Genomic DNA, 19,491 nt, shown 5'->3' with positions numbered 1-19,491 from the left:
CAGACTGATTGACAGATCTAGAGCTTTGTGACACAGCATTGTTCTGTATTTTGTAAAGGCATTTCTTGCAACCTCTATTCTTGCTTTTATTTCTGCTTCCTGATCTAGATCAGCATTTAGCCAACTACCAAGGTATTTAAAATGAGTCACTATCTATTGGAGCTCCATTCAATAATAGCTGGACTTGGCTTACTGGAGATTTACTTACAGTCATGTATTGTTGACATTGATTCTTAAACCCATATCATTACATTTGTTTTTAATACAGTCCAAAAGCAATTGAAGGTCATCTATATTTTCTGTGAATATAGCAGTATCATCAGTGTATCGTATGTTATTCATCAGCTGACCATTTATTTTAATTCCTTCTTTCCTTTCCCACAATGCATTTTGGAAAATAATTTCAGAATAGATGTTAAATAGCATGGGTGAGAGAATACAACCCTGCCTTATATTGATCTCATCAGTTTCACCCTCTTCAACACTTACAGTGGCTGTTTAATTCCAGTAGATTTTTTTATGAGTCTGATGTCCCTTCCATCAAGATCTATCTTTTTAAATGCTTCTATAAGCTTTACATGTTGTAAGTGATCGAAAGCCTTTTCAAAGTCAATGAAACTGTCCTGATATTCTCTACATTTTTGTAACAACATACTTATACCTAGGAGAGCTTCTCTTGTGCTTAGTCTGCTTTGGAATCCAAATTGGATGTCGGAGATTACTGATTCAAATTTTTTGTAAATCCTGTTTAGGATTATCCGTAGCAGCAGCTTCAACGTGTAGCTCATCAGACTAATAAGATGAAAATTACTGCATGAAGTGTTGTTCTTCTTCTTTGGAAGAGGGATGAATGAGGACCTCAACCAATTGTTCGGTAGTGTTCCATTTAAATATATTTTATTGAGCATTTTGATTAGATCTTTCAGATTTTCTTCATCTAGAAGTTTCACTATTTCAATTGGGATCTGATCTGGGCTGACTGCCTTTCAGGCTTTGCCACCCCCAGAAGTAAATCTGAAGTAAAATATGCATTGCAGCATATTTTACTTTAGACTGTAGAATTTCAAGGTCTTCCTCCATGGGTATTTCAACATTTACCTCCTGTCTGGCATCATCAAAAAGCATCTTGATGTAAGTTTCCCACATATTCTTTCTGTCATCACCTCTTAAAACTAATTGATTCTGGGCATCCTTCTGTTTGTATTTCCTGTTAATTCTTTTAGCTTCTTATGTATGGAAATTATCATGTCTTCATTCTAATTCTGCTATCCCTGTTGATTTTTCAAGATCCACTCTTCTTTTGCTTCCTTAATTTTCCTCTATTTTTTGGGGGGGGGAGTGACAAAGTGATTTCAGCTAAGGTGATGGACATGATCTACCACATAAACTTCATTAGGATCAAGTGTATATCCTGTAATCCAAAAATGTTTAACCAGTGTGGAATCTTCAACCTCCTCCTCACAAATAGAAGTTAAATGTTTGTCTAGGCATTCTTAAAGATGACACTTAGTTAGGCCCATGTAACAATAATTGCAATCAGGCAGTCTACACAATAAACTGCCTCACTCTGCATGAATAGCAGCAAAGGTGATATTGTGTGAGACCACTGACAAGACATTGCAGGCTGAAATTTGGATGCACCAGACTCCTTCCACTCACAAGATCCATGCAATGAATAAAAAAAGATCTAGAAATAAACATTGTAGCCAATGCCAGAAGATTTTGAGTGCATGAATCCTCAGGGGGGAGTTGGGAAGGGGGAAGTGTGTCCAGTACTGTTTCAGAAAAGCCACATTTACAGAGATTGTGTCTTATTAATAGTGACACGTGATGCAAGAAAGCAAGTTTTATGCAGTGCATCAGCCAAAAAAAAAAAAACCTTTCAACTTTTCCATTTCACTTATCCATTCCTTCCAATAGCTCGTCTAGTTCTTCCTTGAATTTATTATTTAAGCTATCAACTTCATCAACAACAGATAGAAATTTGTTCTAGCATTCAATCACTTGCAGGCTAAATGCAAACTTCTGCACATCTATTCTGTAACCATCTTTCCTTGTTTTGAATTTATGCACCCTCATGTGTGTAATGTGAGCAAGAGGAAAAATCCTATCAGCATTGAGCTTGCAAAATTCATTCAAAGCCTTAAACACCTCAATCAGATGACCTAATGGGTTCCTGGTCTCTAGATGCTGCAATTTGCAGAACTGAATTCTTTTGTGTAAGTGCACTCCCTTTGTTTCCCTCACCAATCCCATTGCCCTTCTCTGTACTTGTTCCAGAAGATCCTCATTTTTCCTAAAATGAGGTCTCTAGACCTGTATGCAGTACTCGAGATGTGGCTTGACCATTGCCTTATACAGTGGGTTAATCACTTTCTTATCTCTGCTAGCAATATTCCTGTATATCATTGACAAAACCCCATGAGCTCTTCTGGCAGCCTATCTGCACTGCTCAGAAAACTTCATATCTGACTGCACAATTACACCCAGGTCTTTTTCATTTTCGACTACCCTGAGCATAGTATCACACAGTATGTTACCCTGGGGTTACTGCTACCCATATACAGTACTTTGCATTTGTCACTGCTAAACTTCAGTTGTCATTTCTCAGCCCATCTGCCTAACTTTCCTATATCCTGTTGCAGTAGCATTCCATCATTAATCACCCTGCCAACTTTTACATCATCTGCAAACTACATTAAGCCTGATATACCTTCATCAATATCATTGATAAATATAGAAAACAGCAATGGGCCCAACACAGAACCCTGGGGAGGACTTCACTAATAACATTAGTCTACGAAGAGCAGCACACATTGATTGCCACTCTCTGTCTTCTCATACTCAACCATCCCTCTAGCCTTTATTCTTAATTTATCATGTAAGGAGCAAACCAGCATTGAACAAACCTATATGGAGTCCTCAATCTAAAATTTGCCTTATTACATATCAGTAGTTGATATGTAAACCATAAGGTGGTTTTAAGAATTACATTGTGTGATCAGTTGCACATATTTCTTTATATGTGCATTGTATCCTTATGGTATTCTTTCAAATTCAGTTTTATAGTATGATCCACATTCTTTAAGTGATGGCAGAAGTTGAGGGCATGTTTAATTGTTTGTTGAGAGTTTATTCATGTACAGTAATGGTTCTGAAACATAAGTGTTTTATATTCAATTCAAAGACAAAATCACTATCCTCAAAAGAATAGACATAAGGAGGGAATGCTTATGATAAAAAAGCTGAAGAATTTAACATAGAATTGTCTATGATTCAGGATGAGGCAAAGAGTAAACCAAGTTTGCCACCATCTCTTATTGCAAAGCAAGTCACCATGAGTTTGCAAAGTACTGCACCTGTATTACAGATAAAAAAACATTGCTCTTAAGAAATATGATGCTTTTTTTATTTGGAATGGCACTCATCTAAAATAATTTAGTAATTGCTACATACAAGTGAGGCTTTTGCAAACCCTTTTATAGTAATGTTTTATATCTATCCTGGAAAAGACCTCTGAGGTTGGGTAAATTCATGTCTTGACGATAAATAAGCTCATAACACCAACCATTAATTGAAATAGCTCTTTACTGTGACTAGAATTTACAAATTAAAATAACATATTTACAATAAAATTTAATGTATAAAATAAAACTGCTATGATACACTGTATAAGAATTAAAACTGTAATAAAATCATTGTAATAAAATTACCTAAAATAAACTGGATTAAAAGCGATAAAACCTGTAGCTTTCGGAAGCATCAGCTTCCTTCCTCAACAGTAATAAATCTTCTGGCAACACTTCCTTATATATAACAGGCTCACAGTATTTCACCACGTGGTTCCATCGGCGCATGGTCAAAACTGGAAGCGGAAATAGCTCAGGAGCGCGAAAAGCAAAACCGTTCAACCGTACTTAGGACAATAGTTTCAGATAGGGGATGCAAACGCATACCCCTGTCCCTATTCATGGTATTGTTGTTGGATGAACAGATTTGCAGACTCTCGAGCCATTTACGGTCACAGAATCCATGCTCTCGATCTACAATAACCACATCCTCTGGGGAGATTTGATGCTGCCTCTCCCAATAATGCTAGGCCACAGCAGACTTATTATAATCAGTGGTTTTTATAGCATTTAAATGCTCCCCCAGACGATCCTTTAACCGCCGTTTTGTTTCGCCTACGTAGCATTCCCCACAATCCAGGCATTTTATCCTGTAAACAACTCCACTACTAAGGTCCTTTGCGATTGAATCTTTTACCTGGGACACAACTGTGTGCAACCTCTGCCCAGGAAAGTGCACACAGCTTGTTTTGAAACCCCGTAAAATTCTGGTTAACCGCTCAGTTATTTTTACGGGGGTTTCAAAACACACTGTGTTCAGCTTCCCGGGCGGAGGTTGCACACAGTTGTGTCTCAGGTAAAAGATTCAATCGCAAAGGACCTTAGTAGTGGAGTTGTTTACAGGATAAAATGCCCGGATTGTGGGGAATGCTATGTGGGCGAAACAAAACGGCGGTTAAAGGATTGTCTGGGGGAGCATTTAAATGCTATAAAAACCGCTTGTTATAATAAGTCTGGTGTAGCCGAGCATTATTGGGAGAGGTAGCATCAAATCTCCCCAGAAGATGCAGTTATTGTAGATTGAAAGCCTGCGAATCTGTTCATCCAACAAAAATACCACGAATAGGGACAGGGGTATGTGTTTGCATCCCCTATTTGAAACTATTGTCCTAAGTACGGATGAACGGTTTTGCTTTTTGCGCTCCCGAGCTATTTCCGCTTCCAGTTCTGACCATGCGCCGATGGAACCACGTGGTGAAATACCGTGAGCCTGTTATTCAAAGGGTACTAGGAAAGTTTTGCAATACAGCTTTGTTTATTTAATTTTTTCAAAGTAATTTCCTCTACATTCAATATACCTCTCCATCCTCCGAAACCAATCTTTAAACCAGTTCTGCCAAGTTTCACTAGGGAGTAAAGCACACTCGTTGTCCCAAGCCCGTAGAAGGTCCTCATCACTGGAAAACCGCCTCCCTTTTAGCTTCATTTTCACATGCGGGAACAGTGCAAAGTCGCAGGGAGCAAGGTCTGGACTGTAGGGAGGGTGCTCCAGAAGTTTCAGTCCTGTCGTGGTCAAATATTCGGTGCAGGCTTTGGCGCGGTAAGCTGGAGCATTATCATGATGGAGGTACCAGGTGTCCATTCTTGACTTTGGCCGCAGGTTCTTCATAGATCCAATGACTTTAGGCAGGCATTGTTCAGTATACCACTTAGCTGTGACTGTCTTCTGCGTGTCCAAAACGACACGTTCCACAATTCCACTCGATTTGAAAAATACAGCTATCATTTTCTTCTTTACAGATCGGGATTTTCTGACAATTACGGGTGTGTCGTTATCATCAAAGACCCAAACTTTGTTTTGAGCCTTGGTCGGCAGATCGTAATAGTACAGCCAAGTCTCGTCACCTGTCATGATGTTGTTCACATACCGAGATTGTCCCTCATCAAACTTTTTTAACATCTCCCGGCACCAAGTCACACGTCGTGTCATCTGCTCTTGTCAGTTGATGCGGCACCCAGAGAGAACAAAGTTTCTTCACGTGCAAATGATCTTGCAGAATCGAACGAATTGCTGGTGCATTTAGCCCCAAAGTATCCTCTATCTGTTGGTAGGTCACTTGCCTGTTTTCATCAAGCATTTTCCTCACAGCAGTAACGTTTTCCTCCGTAACTGACGTTCGTGGCCTTCCCAGCCTCTCAGAATCCTCCAGAGTGAAATTTCCCCTTTGGAATTCTCTATACCACCTGAATATCGTTGTACGATGTGGACAGTCATCATCTAGTGCAAGAGTCATTTCTTCTAAGCACTGGTCTATGGTTAAACCACGCACGAAATTATACCGCAAAACTGTCCTTATCTCATTTCGTGACCACGATGCCATCGCAAGCACTTTACACTCTCACTACTAATGAATAACTGAGCCCATCGACTTGGCGCGGCGGCTACTATGCACGTATGAACATGTCTCAACATGCAGCAACAAGCAGCTTCCTGTGATTCATTGTTGCGTCATATTGCAAAACTTTCCTAGTACCCTTTGTATATATAAGGAAGCTGATGCTTCCGAAAGCTACAGGTTTTATTGCTTTTAATCCAGTTTATTTTAGGTAATTTTATTACAATGATTTTATTACATTTTTAATTCTTATACAGTGTATCATAGCAGTTTTATTTTATACATTAAATTTTATTGTAAATATGTTATTTTAATTAGTAAATTCTAGTCACAGTAAAGAGCTATTTCAATTAATGGTTGGTGTATGAGCTTATTTATCATCAAGAAATGTTTTATATCTGTTGTATATCCAATGCTTTTGCTCTGATTTTACTTGATTAGTATACATAAACAAATGTATATTTGTACATATATGTGTATTGGGAATGCCATCTTCTGCAGGTGCATGTGCCCAAGAAGTTTGAAGAAGTGATCGCACGCCATGGTGGCTGCATCTTATGCTTTGGACTCAAATAGTTGTAATACCAAAAATTATCACTTCTTTGTTTTATTGTTTCAGCACAATAATGATTCATTGCATACACGGAGCCACATAGAAACAAAAGCCAGTTTGGGGTCCAGAGATGAATTTGGTCTGATTTGGATTCGGAATGAACTGGAATGCCAGATAAGAGCAAGGTCAATACCCACCCCCTTCTACAGCTGAGCTGGTGACGTAGATACAAATTTCTGATGCCTGCTACACAGAATTGGCTGAAAATGTTCCATGGTGGAACAATACTGTCACTGTGGCTAAAGGTGGGCCCACACCTTATTAATATTTTCAGTCTAACCCATGTTTTTGCAAATATAATGGCATCCAAATAGTTTTTGTAGGGTAGTGTATAATGAACATGGAAATTTTCTTATTTAAGTAGTTAAATATTTTCCAAAATGAAAGTACTTTTCTTTTTCAGAAAGGGAAAAAAAAAAGGAAAGAGAAAGAAAAGCATAGAGATAAGGAAAGGAAATCAAAAAAAGAAAAAAAGAAAAGGGAAAGAGAGAAAGAACGACATGCTTCATTATTGCAGGAAGATCAGCCTAAGGATAAAACAGAATATGAGGAAGCTCCTGGAATTGCTACACCCTCCAAAGAGCCAGGAGCCAGTATTGCCCAAACACCCATGACACCACTTGTGCCAGTATGTCTTAGTTCACCAATTAACTTATTCTTTTTAAAATTGTAAGAATGACTTAGCCTAAATTTATATTTAGTATGCAAAAATATAGATGTTTCTGTTCCTTATTGTCTGAAGTAACAATTTAATAGAGTTCCTGAATTGCTCACTTAGATACTTAGCTAGTAAATATGAAATGTTACCATATTATCTTTTTCCCTATTCTATTAATTTATGATAATGACAAAAAGATAAAAGAATGTGTCATTAATTCCAGGTTGTGTAAAGCTCACAAAATCACAATCCAAATATAATGATTATGAAGAACTTCATTCTTTGATTCAATTCCTTTTGAATCAAAGGATTTAATCTATGGGATATATTATAGCCCTCTCAAATGGCTATTCTCACTGGATTCCAAAATAAAGCATATTATAAAGATAGCTGATAAATGAAACAACAAACTCAAACTAAGAAATATTTCAGCGGTGTAACTCTGTGAAATATTGAATGTGAGAAGACCAATTCATCAATCAGACTGGAGGAATTTGTAAAAGCCTCTTCAATCAAGGCTGTAGATAGCTGATCTTAAATGGAAGAGTAGAATCCCATACTGTCCTGAGGATGCTGGATCTTTGGAATAACTCATGGGGATGGGGTCCCCTCTCCATGACTTATTCCTAATTTGTATTATGACCAAAGTAGTCAGTGTGCCAAGGAACATCTCCAGTCAATTAACTAATTGTCAATCTGAAGTAATATACAGATTGTAGCAAGAACATTGAATTTGATTCACTAGTTAGATCAAAATTAATGGGAATGTGGTCATAAGGCATAATCTGTGTGCTGAAAATAAGAAACAGAGGTTACTAATATTAAAATACTTAAGTGCAATAGGAGCAGCAGCAGAAGGCTTCATTAAAATTGTTTCATCAATAAACTTGTCGAGTAGTAATACAGTCTCAGTTGACGAGGAGGTAATTAAAATTAGTAAATATTGAGGTAATTAATAAGGGGAGAGAGAGAGAGAGAGAGAGAGAGAATCCTTCAGTAGCTAAGCAGATGTTAAACTTTATTGGGTAAGGATATAGCATCTGCACTGCACCTTTTTTCCATATTGGGGAACTGAATTTGAAAATGATGGCTCTGGCAGTGCACCATCATATTCTCAATGAACGCTGGTATTCCAGTTTACAAGTAGAGTATTCAGTTCAAGAATATTTATTACAAATAGAGTTTTCAGTCCACAGAATATTTATTATCCACAGTGACATTCCACAGAGTATCACTGCTGGTAATAAATATATGCGGGGCAGAAATTATGGTTCTATACACCAAGAAACCTCTACACCAGAGATCTGCAGTCTACTACACTAGTCCGAAAAGCAGTGTCAGGTATTTCCTCAAGTGGAACCTACAAAATGATTTCATTAAATCATCCTGAGACATTGCACGAAGGTTGCAACAAAGGCACACAAGGATGCCCGTATTCCAGTTTACTTTCAAACTGAAGCCAAATAAAAACATTACAAAATACTCTGTCCCCATGCTTTTGCACCCATTTTTGAAAAATACGATAGAACTACACAAAACCAGCATCCTCAGGACTTAACACATGATGAATTTTTTAAAAATTTCTGATTTTTTGAAAGTTGTGTGCACAGCCTTAAGTATTTAAACATACAGCAGACTCTCGATTTACCGGGATCGGATTAACTGGGAAGCGGATTAAACGGGACACTTCAAGATTCCAAATTTAAAAAAAAAAAAAAAAACCACCAGAACTTATAAAATTCAAGTAATAAATAGAATAGGTATAAACCGATGTTTTGCGAGTCGTAAATTAGCATTAGCATTAGTAGAGGCATATGATGCAAGAAAGCAAGCTTATTCAGCATCAGCCAAAAAAAAAAAAAAAAAACACACCCCTCCCATTTCACCCCTCCATTTGCTCGAAATACCTGTCCAGTTGAGCCTTAAATTTGTTTAGGCTATCAACTTCAACAACAAGTGATGGAAGTCGGTTCCACCAACCAACCACCCTCTGGCCAAAGGCAAATTTCCGCACATCTATCCGACATCCGTCCTTCCTCAATTTGAATTTATGCCCTCTGAGCTGATTATTCTGAGCAAGATGAAGAATCCCATTGGCATTGAGCATGCTCAAACTATTCAAAGCCTTATACACCTCTATCAGATCACCTTGCTGGTGCCTAGTCTCCAGACTCTGTAATTTGCAAAACTTAAGCCTTTCTTCATAAGAGCAACCCTTTGTTCCATTCACTAATCTTGTTGCCCTTCTCTGTACCCGTTCCAGCAGCTCTACATCCTTCTTGAAATGAGGCCTCCAGACCTGTATACAGTACTCAAGATGTGGCCTAACCATTGTCTTATACAAGAGAATAATCACCTCCTTATCCCTGCTAGAAAAATTCCTGTATATCATTGACAAGACACCATGAGCTACTCTTGCAGCTCGTCTGCACTGCTGCTCAGAGAACTTTGTCTGCCTGCACAATTACCCCCAGGTCCTTTTCATTCTCCACCACTGTCAGTGTAGTACCGCAGAGTTGATACGTTGCTCTGGGGTTACTGTTTCCCATATGTAGTACTTTACATTTGTCAATGTTAAACTTCATTTGCCACCTCTCAGCCCATCTGTTCAACCTTTCCAGATCCTGTTGCAGCAGCATAGCGTCAGTGGTGTCCTTAACAACCCTGCCAACCTTTGTATCATCTGCAAACTTGGACATTAAACTTGATATCCCATCATCAATATCATTCATAAACACCGAAAACCGAAAATAAGCGGCATTATAAATCTTCATTGGGAGATTAGTGTACCTATTATCTTGCAACCCCTCTGTCTTCACACCTACCGCTCAAAAAAGAGACAAATGTTTAGTTTGTTTTAGTGCATTGCATCGATTGTTGTGTTCCTTTGCATCGCAAAAAGACAAATTTTGTTTTGTTATTTATGTTAGGGATGTCAAAATTTTTTTTTATTGTTTAGAAATCGCGAAAATGATGGGTAAACGGAGTTCATGCGGGATGGTAACAGGTATGGGCTGACTAAGCAGTCACCGACCATACCTACCCACACATTTATTGCGAAGCGATGTTGTGCCTCATGCGGGCCCTCTGCTAATCCATACACTAGGTGCATGTCTGCCAGCTCACAGTTCGTATATCGATGCATGCTCTTCATGCGGCGACTACTGCTTGAATGAGTAAACCAGAAATTTTCTCTCTCCCGAACTGATGAACAGCGCCGTGTACCGACTTATGGTGACAATTCCGGTTATGGATTCCTATGCGATTCACATTCCTTTAGATGTTACCTACCTCCCCTAAACATTTGTACCAATATTTTTGAGACACCCTGTATACTACTAAATACTATTCTGTGAACTATTGAATGTTTTGCAAATTGAATGATTTTATTATATGTTGCAAATACTTAGTAACAGTGGCATACAATATAATAAATATGTAAAACAGAAAGTGTGTGTTAAGAAATTAATGGAACATAATGCATAAATCCATCACCAGTGGTGCTTTTTTTGAAATCTGCCAGCTTATTTCCTCTTTGCCTTTGTATAGTCGACTATCCTTAAAGAAATATTCAAGAAGTACTGGATTTGGATAACTGCATTTTTGAATTTGAAATTTGAGCTTTTACTGTAACAGCAGCAGCAGCAGTACTTTGCACACATATAAACTCTCTCTGATTTCCAAATTTCACCTTTGGCACCAAGGATCCCTGAAATGCTGCTGACCCCCTGCTCTGTACCAATAAACCAGCCAGCCCTCAAAATTCTCTTTTTCTCTCATCAACAACCATCCTTTGAATATTATGTAAGTTAGAATAATATCCCTTCCTGTATTAGGAACTTCTGTGTATTTTATATTAGGAAGGACATTTAGTCTCCCAATTTTCAATCCATCTCTGGTATTGAAATATGGTAAGGAAAGCTAAGATGGTAGCTATGATGTTACAGTTGTGGAAGAATTTTGTAATTTTCAAGATTTAACAATAAAGCAGAATCAGTCTTTCTATAAATAATTTGTAAAGCAGAATTAGTTAAAACACCTTTAATAAATAATTTTCAAGATAATATTTATAGAATCTTGATAGATAAGAGGAGCACTCTAAGTTTTGCTCATTTTTCTTGGCAAGAATTTATTAAGAAAAGATGAACTTGTTTGCAATAGTACTTAACTTACCTTCCAAAGTAGTCAAATGATTGCTAAAGTGGATCCTGAAGTTCATCTTAATCAAGAGATAGAGTTTTCATTGGCAAAGAAGGAAACAGTGGGAAATATTCATAAATATTTGAAAAATGTATAAAGGAATGAGCAAAGCATGCAAACTCATCAGAACAAGGAAAAGCTGACCCCCCATGGTGGGCAACCAGACAGAGGTTGCTCACCTTGGCAGTAACACCAAATAATGTTCAAATGACAGGCTCAGCAAGTCACATACAGGAGTTGTCATTGCATATCAGAATTATTGAAGGAAATGTGAATGCAATAATTAACCACTTGGTTTATTCATAGGTATGTTTGTAATTTGCTTAATGGAGGTTAAAAGTGGCTGAACCATGCGTGACATCCAGTTTGGGTCTCTCTCTCAATCATACAGTATATACATAATGTCTTGGTAAATTGTGACAGGCATTTTGGAGAAACTAAGTGTTCATTGCCTTCCAAGAGCAAAACTTTAAAATAATTTTTGCAGTCAGCTGCTGGATAGTTTTGCAGACCAATCCAACAGAATTGGTCCAGAAAACTAAATTGAGCTTAGATTCATTTTAGAAATGACATTGTTATCCACAAGTCAACCAAGTAATATCGTTTTTAATTGAATAACATCAAAAAGAGGCAAATTTATTTACCTCTTGAAACTCAGAGGCACCCCTACTGTGATATCTGTTTCAGGTATTACTGGATTGACCTTCATCAGACAGTGGATATTCTGAGTTGGAAATTTTATGATGAATCAGGAATAATGTGTGACATCTAAATGCTAAGCAATGTTTTTGGAAGAAAGTGGATCAAGCCAAGAAGTGTGTATATAAGGAAAACTTCTGGTAAAATATATATAATAAAAGTTATCCCTGTAATGAACCTTTAATATCAAATTACTTTGGCTTGATGCAGCAAATTGGTAAAGGAGTGAGTTTTGTTTTGTTTTTTTATTTCAATGCAAATTGAAATAATTGAATAATAGATACATTTCTGCATCTTGTTTTTTGCTATTCAGTAAACACATGAATATAACATAATAACATTAAAAGCATTATTAAAAGATGTTATTTGGTAAAAATTCAACAGTTCAGTAAGGCCTGAAACAGCTTTTGCATTGTTACCTTTAGTTTTTAATGAATAACAAATTTGCATCTTTTGATAATTTTATTAAAATATTAAAATGTAATCATGTAATGCAAGAAAATTGGTCATGAACTTTTCTTTAAATTTTTATTGTACTAAGCAGTCCCAACCAAACCTTGGAAACCATGCCTATATTTATAACAACATAGACACATATTTACAATTTATAGATTTACTCCTTAAAACACACACACACACACACACACCACAAGATCTCAAGTCCAGCGCAGGAATAGATTGAGCAGTATCTTCTTGAAGACAGATCTGAGCAGTGCTAAATCTGTGTAGAGGCACCACTAGTGACATAAGGAGCCACACAGGAACTGCATGCAGGAGCATGATATGAGGATAACCACCAATGACACCAAAGGAGCACAAAGATTTGCACTCCCTAGCACACAGTTTTTTTTCATCAAGATCATTTTAATAAAATGATCAGTCTCAAAATTCTTGGATCTTCTTTGAAATCTAATGTAGATATACACAGTTGAGGCAGCCAAGGTGACAGGGCACTATGAGCCAAGCCAGTACAGAGACCAGATGACCCAATGCCAAACTTTAGTTTTTACCGAAAATTGGTAAAAAATTCTGTATCTTCTTTCCAGACAGGTCTTTCTGAAAGCATGAGTAGTTTCCAGGTAACTACAACCTAACATTTTCAATACTAGAAGTAGCTTCAGACCAGTTTTCTTACAAGATGATATTTACTGTAATTTAAAAAATTTTTTATTTTTTATTTTATTACATTAAATATTATTTTTTGATAAACATCATTTTGTTCATCGTTCTAGCCTGCATCAAGCTATAGGCTGTTAGCAGAAGACCCAAATATGAAACTTGTAAGTATATTTTATACTGAGAAACCCCTTTCATTTCATACTATAGATTTCACTAAAATTCTGTTATTAATAGATATTATTGTATAATTATTTGTGTATAACAAAATTTAAAGCAAGATTCGGTTAATGAGAAGAGAACTGGGATATAAGGACCAGTCAGTTAAGATTTGCATAAGTGTTATAAATGGCATAGTTTATTAAACCTGAACATTTATGTCATCACTGTGGTCCTCCTGCTTGTCAATGACAGTTTGGAGAAGGTGGCTAATTTCATCCCCCCACCCCTTTTCAGGTCTCAAATTTTCACAGAAATGAAACCCAGTATTCTGTTGGCTCAGTTCACTGACCTTGTGAAATCCATAAGTGCAAAAAATACCTGTAAAGGTGTGAATTTTCATTTTGCTTGGCTTATGTTGAAGTTTCTTGGATCTTAATAATAAAGGATAGTGCCATTCAACAGAACGTCATTTTAATTCAAGTTCAGAACACCATAACAGTAAATCTAAAAAGGGGGAAAAAAAAAAAGTTCAGTTTAAAATGGAAATGCTTGCTCTCTCTCTTTTCCATCTGGGATAGTAATGAAATTGTAATTCTCCAGGTGATTGTCTCTATTGTCGTTGAACAGAAGATGAGTACCCAGCAACATGCAGTTTTTTCCTTCCCCAAATGTTTCATCAAAATGATATACTGTGCATTAATATCAAATTACTGTTGCTCAGAGCGAAATGGATACAAAAATAGATTGTGACAAGTTTAATAATAGGAAAATATACATATATTAGATACATACAAATAAAAGCTTTCGGTTGTTTTGTCAACCTTCCTCAGTTAAACTGACAGTTAAGAATGGAGCATGAGAGCATATACTGCCAATCTTGTACGTGAAGTGCATGATTGATTGTTGGATGTTGAAGCCTGTGGCTGTGATGTATGTGGACGTTGCCAGCATTTGTCAATGGACAGGATTGCTGTTTCGGTGATAGGGTGGACTTGACATCCACTGTTCCTGTTCACTGAGGTATTGGAGCATTTGATGTTTAACGACTCCAGCCAGGCATGTCGCCAATAGTGGCTGGACTTATCCACAATCACGACATCGCGCTGTGGGTCAATGTTGTGGTGGGTTGCCCAAACATGTTCGGCAATAGCTGAGTGCTCCACATCCACTAAGCGGATTGCTCTTTTGTGTTCGGAAAGGCATTTTTCGAGCCATTTCCCCGATGTAGCAGCTAGTGCAGTCACGGCAAGAGATGCGGTAGACCAATCCGCTTTGTAGTAGGGTGGGGGACAGGTGTTTTTACCTTAGAGATGAGGGATCGTAATTTTCTGCCTGGGAGTTATATGTATTTTATCCCATGTGATTTTAAGATTCTACAAACCTGTTGCGATAGGTTTGGGTAGTATGGGATAAAAAAAACGCCTTTCCGAACACAAAAGAGCAATCCGCTTAGCGGATGTGGAGCACTCAGCTATTGCCGAACACGTTTGGGCAACCCACCACGACATTGACCCACACCGTGATGTTGTGATTGTGGATAAGTCCCGCCACTATCGGCGACACACCTGGCTGGAGTCGTTAAACATCAAATGCTTCAATACCTCAGTGAACAGGAACAGTGGATGTCAAGTCCACCCTATCACCGAAACAGCAATCCTGTCCACTGACAAACGCTGGCAACATCCGCATACATCACAGCCACAGGCTTCAACATCCAACAATCAATCACGCACTTCACGTACAACTGAGGAAGGTTGACAAAACAACCGAAAGCTTTTATTTGTATGAATCTAATCTAATATATGTATATTTTCCTATTATTAAACTTGTCACAATCTATTTTTGTATCCGTTTCACTTGAGCAACAGTAAGTTGATATTAATAATGAATACAGTGCGACAGGCCTCTTTAATCATGATATACTGTACAGCAGAAGTGGCAGATGAGTTGAATATACACTTGGCAATGATCTTTACAGTTGAAAGACTATCTGAACCATGATGGATCAGTGACAAGGAGTTATATTGCTGTAAATTGAGTGATATATAATCTCAGAGGAGTTAATGGTGGAGAAAGTGCATCACCCCTTAAAATTGTAATTGTCTTCCGAATAACATAAGTACAGGCAGTTCCTGCTTTACAAGTTTTCGCTTTAAGAGGTTTTTTTTTTTCCCCCCAAGTATCAGGTATCAACAAAATCGAATGTCTTGACGATAAATAAGCTCATACACCAACCATTAATTGAAATAGCTCTTTACTGTGACTATAATTTACAAATTAAAATAACATGTTTACAATAAAATTTAATGTATAAAATAAAACTGCTATGATACACTGTATAAGAATTAAAACTGTAATAAAATCATTGTAATAAAATTACCTAAAATAAACTGAATTAAAAGCGATAAAACCTGTAGCTTTCGGAAGCATCAGCTTCCTTCCTCAACAGTAATAAATCTTCTGGCAACACTTCCTTATATATAACAGGCTCACGGTATTTCACCACGTGGTTCCATCGGCGCATGGTCAGAACTGGAAGCGGAAATAGCTCGGGAGCATGAAAAGTAAAACTGTTCGTTCATCCATACTTAGGACAATAGTTTCAAATAGGGGATGCAAACACATACCCCTGTCCCTATTCATGGTATTGTTGTCAGATGAACAGATTTGCATGCTCTCAAGCCATTTACGGTCCCAGAGGATGCAGTTATTGTAGATTGAGCACATGGATTCTGGGACCGTAAATGGCTCGAGAGCCTGCGAATCTGTTCATCCGACAACAATACCATGAATAGGGACAGGAGTATGCGTTTGCATCCCCTATTTGAAACTATTGTCCTAAGTACAGATGAACGGTTTTGCTTTTCGTGCTCCTGAGCTATTTCCACTTCCAGTTCTGGCCATGCGCCGATGGAACCACGTGGTGAAATACCGTGAGCAAACATGTTATTTTAATTTGTAAATTCTAGTCACAGTAAAGAGCTATTTCAATTAATGGTTGGTGTTATGAGCTTATTTATCGTCAAGACATGAATTTACCCAACCTCAGAGGCCTTTTCCAGGAAAATCGAATATATGAACATTAATTGCAAAAAAAATGAATGGTAAACATTCATAAATACCGCATTTCAAACCATAGTGCATAGCTATACAATACAGTGCACCTCACTTTACGATATTAATCCATTCCAGAGACACCATCGTATCGTGAAAATATCGTAATCTGAACCCAGTAACACATTGTTTTTTAGTTATTTGTGCCAAGACCTAAATAAATTTTCAGAATCTTCTCTTCATTCCTTTTTTTTTTTTTTAAGCTTCATAAACTTGTTACTCCGCACAAATCGTGTAGTTGCAATTTGTGCATGAAAAATGCTTATGCATGCTATCGTGAAATTTATAAAGAAAGGAGAAGAGATTATCTTGGAAACAAACACCTCTTGAAGCATTTCTGAAGAAGATGACTCCTTGTGCAACAAACCAACAAGTGACCACCCAACAGTGAGTGATCAACGAGTGTGCATTTAGTCGATGATGATGAAGAATAAACATTCTTTAACATTTCTAAGTCATAAATAATTTCTTTAAATTATAATTTGCTTGATTTTACAGGCTGTTTTCATTTCTTTGGATCAATCCATCATCCAGGGGGCTCTCATCTGGTGAATATGGGCTTGGCACACCCAGGGTTCTGAGCTGAATATCATCATTCTTCTCTTTTGTGGTGATTTCCTTCTACTGCTGACTCTCTCTCTCTCTCAAATTTTTTTTTTTTTTTTTTTTCCCTTTGGCTGGTGCAGCATAAGCCTCAGGCTTCCTTGCACCATATGGCTAATAATAAAATAAAAATAAAATTGTTTAAATATAAACTTATTAGCTAACTAATTTCATTGTTGAGAACGTAACCCCTGTTTTTAACATTGTCTATGGGAAATAAATTCCTGCTTTACGAGTTTTCGCTTTGCGAGTGCTCACTAGGAACGAATTAACTTGTAAAGTCGGGAACTACCTATATATGGCAATATTTCTTACAGATTGCATCAGATAAAATTGACACGCGTAGATGATGAAGTAATATTGCATCAGCTGTTACTTTCAGTTATATAAGCACACTCTGCAAGAGTTGCAGTCATTCCTTGCTTGTGTCAGGATGGCGAGTTACGTGCAGTTGACGCCACGAAGAAAGAGTGCTATTGTTGCTTTACATGAGGAAGGATGTTCTTCCCGTCATATTGCTTATAGAGTGTCTTGTAATCAGTTGACAGTGAGTAATTTCTTTCCAAACTCAAGAATACTTGTTCTACTGATAGGAAAAAAAGGAACCAGATGCAAACAAGTCTCTACACCAAAACAGGACCGTGTTTTGAAGCACTTATGCCTTAAAAACCGTAAAGCTTCTTAGTCTGAGCTGAAAAGAGAATGGGAAGAGCATACAGGAGTGGTAGCAAGTGCAGTAACAGTTAGAAGACACCTCTTCAAAAATGGACTTGTAGCCTGTCCTAAGAAGAAGCCCCTCCTCACACAAAAAATGAAAAAGGCCCGATTAATTTGGTGTAAGGAGCATGTCAAATGTACCCCTGAGCAGTGGAAGTCAGTTATTTTCTTGAATGAGAATAAAATCAACTTGCATGGCTCTGATGGGAGACAAATGATTCGCTGTAGATGTGGGGAAGAATACCATCCAGACTGTATGGTGTCTACAGTGAAATTCCCTACCAGCCAAATGAAATGGGAGTGCATTTTGTATCGCGGAGTAGGTCACCTGCAGTTTATAAAAGGTTCTGTAAATGCCTATATTGGAAGGCAAATTGCTTGCTCCCAACCATTAGAGACCATTTCAACCTGCCAAGTAAATGCATTTCTCAAGACGACTCTGCTCTTTGTCATCGGACAGAAAGTGTAAGTAGGCACTTTTGTAGTTACTTTAGCTTCATTTCTGCATTAGAGGTTCAATAGTAATGTGTTTACATTTGTTACAGGTGAAAAAAATGGTTGGAAGAACAGTCCATTACAACTCTTAGCTGGCCAGGAAACAGCCCGGACCTGAATCCTATAGAGAACCGTTGGCATCGGTGGAATCTACAGTTGCCAGAAAGAAACCAAAGACCCTTTGTGAACTTCAGGAAGCCATAATTCGTGTTTGGAATCACACGCTATCAGTTGATTATTTTCAGAAATTCATCTTGTCAATGCCTCGACAGTGTGCTGCTGTCATCAGGGCCAGTGGCGGTTCAACTAAATATTAGTTTGCACCTGAACTTTTCATTTTTTTAAACGGAAAAGAAAATGAACTTTTCATTTTGTTTTCCATTTAAAATGATAAACTGAAGCAAATTGAGGGCTTCTGATAACATTTCAGCCATAATTGTCGTGTTCTCAAAATATTCCAAAATTGTTGTGCCCCCAAAATATTCCAAAATGAGCAAATGCTCATTTTGGAATATTTTGAGAGCACCTGTCAAATTTTACTTAGATTTGCCTTAACTATTAATAAATATCTTTTGTTTATATTTCTATTTGTGATGCTAGTCATTAATGTAACGTACCATCATTAAAAAGGGTTAGAAATGTAAAATTCCTAGGTGATGCACTTTCTTTGAATACCAGTGTAGATCTAAAAAAAAGTTGTGTTCGTGTCATTACATTGAGGATGTTAAAGAGATCACCATTAAATTCCAGGACAATCCTCCTCCCAGATTGAAGAAGTGCTAACATTTTCGCAATCCACAAAGGAGGTGCAAAAGATGTGATTAGCAACTTTTGAATAATGAGTTTGACTTCAGTGATGGGCCAGATATTGGATTCTGCAGTTAAGGATACAATACAAGACTATCTTGATAGTGATAATATCCTTAATGGATTACTGAGGGGGTTTGTTTAGGGGAAGTCTTGCCCGACCAATATGGTTAATTATTATGATGGAATTGTAAAACAGCTGGATGCAAGAAACAACTTTGACATTATTTACCCTGATTTCAGTAAAGCTTTTGATACAGTTCCCCAAAAAAGTATTTTTTATAAACCAAAGCAAATTGAGATTAATGGCAAAGCATTCATTAGATCAAAGTCTGGCTAAAT

The 19,491-nt window shown here is 37.4% G+C and overlaps 1 protein-coding gene across 2 annotated transcripts in view; it reads left to right on the top strand.

The window, feature by feature from the left end:
• The window catches only part of g (adaptor-related protein complex 3, delta 1 subunit-like garnet), a 364,057-nt gene that overhangs the window by 296,819 nt on the left and 47,747 nt on the right, over positions 1–19,491 (top strand). For both annotated transcript variants that reach the window (XM_090374354.1, XM_090374353.1), the window contains exons 26-27: positions 6,982–7,206; positions 13,368–13,415. In XM_090374354.1, coding sequence (XP_090230480.1) covers positions 6,982–7,206; positions 13,368–13,415 — 273 coding nt within the window. The remainder of the gene's footprint in view (positions 1–6,981; positions 7,207–13,367; positions 13,416–19,491) is intronic.

The sequence above is a fragment of the Mastigoproctus giganteus genome, chromosome 5 (assembly GCF_048544385.1).
Source record: "Mastigoproctus giganteus isolate SK-2022 chromosome 5, ASM4854438v1, whole genome shotgun sequence".
Classification (NCBI taxonomy): domain Eukaryota; kingdom Metazoa; phylum Arthropoda; class Arachnida; order Uropygi; family Thelyphonidae; genus Mastigoproctus; species Mastigoproctus giganteus.
The sequence above is the reverse complement of the archived record's forward strand: the minus strand, read 5'-3'. Positions and strand labels throughout refer to the sequence as shown.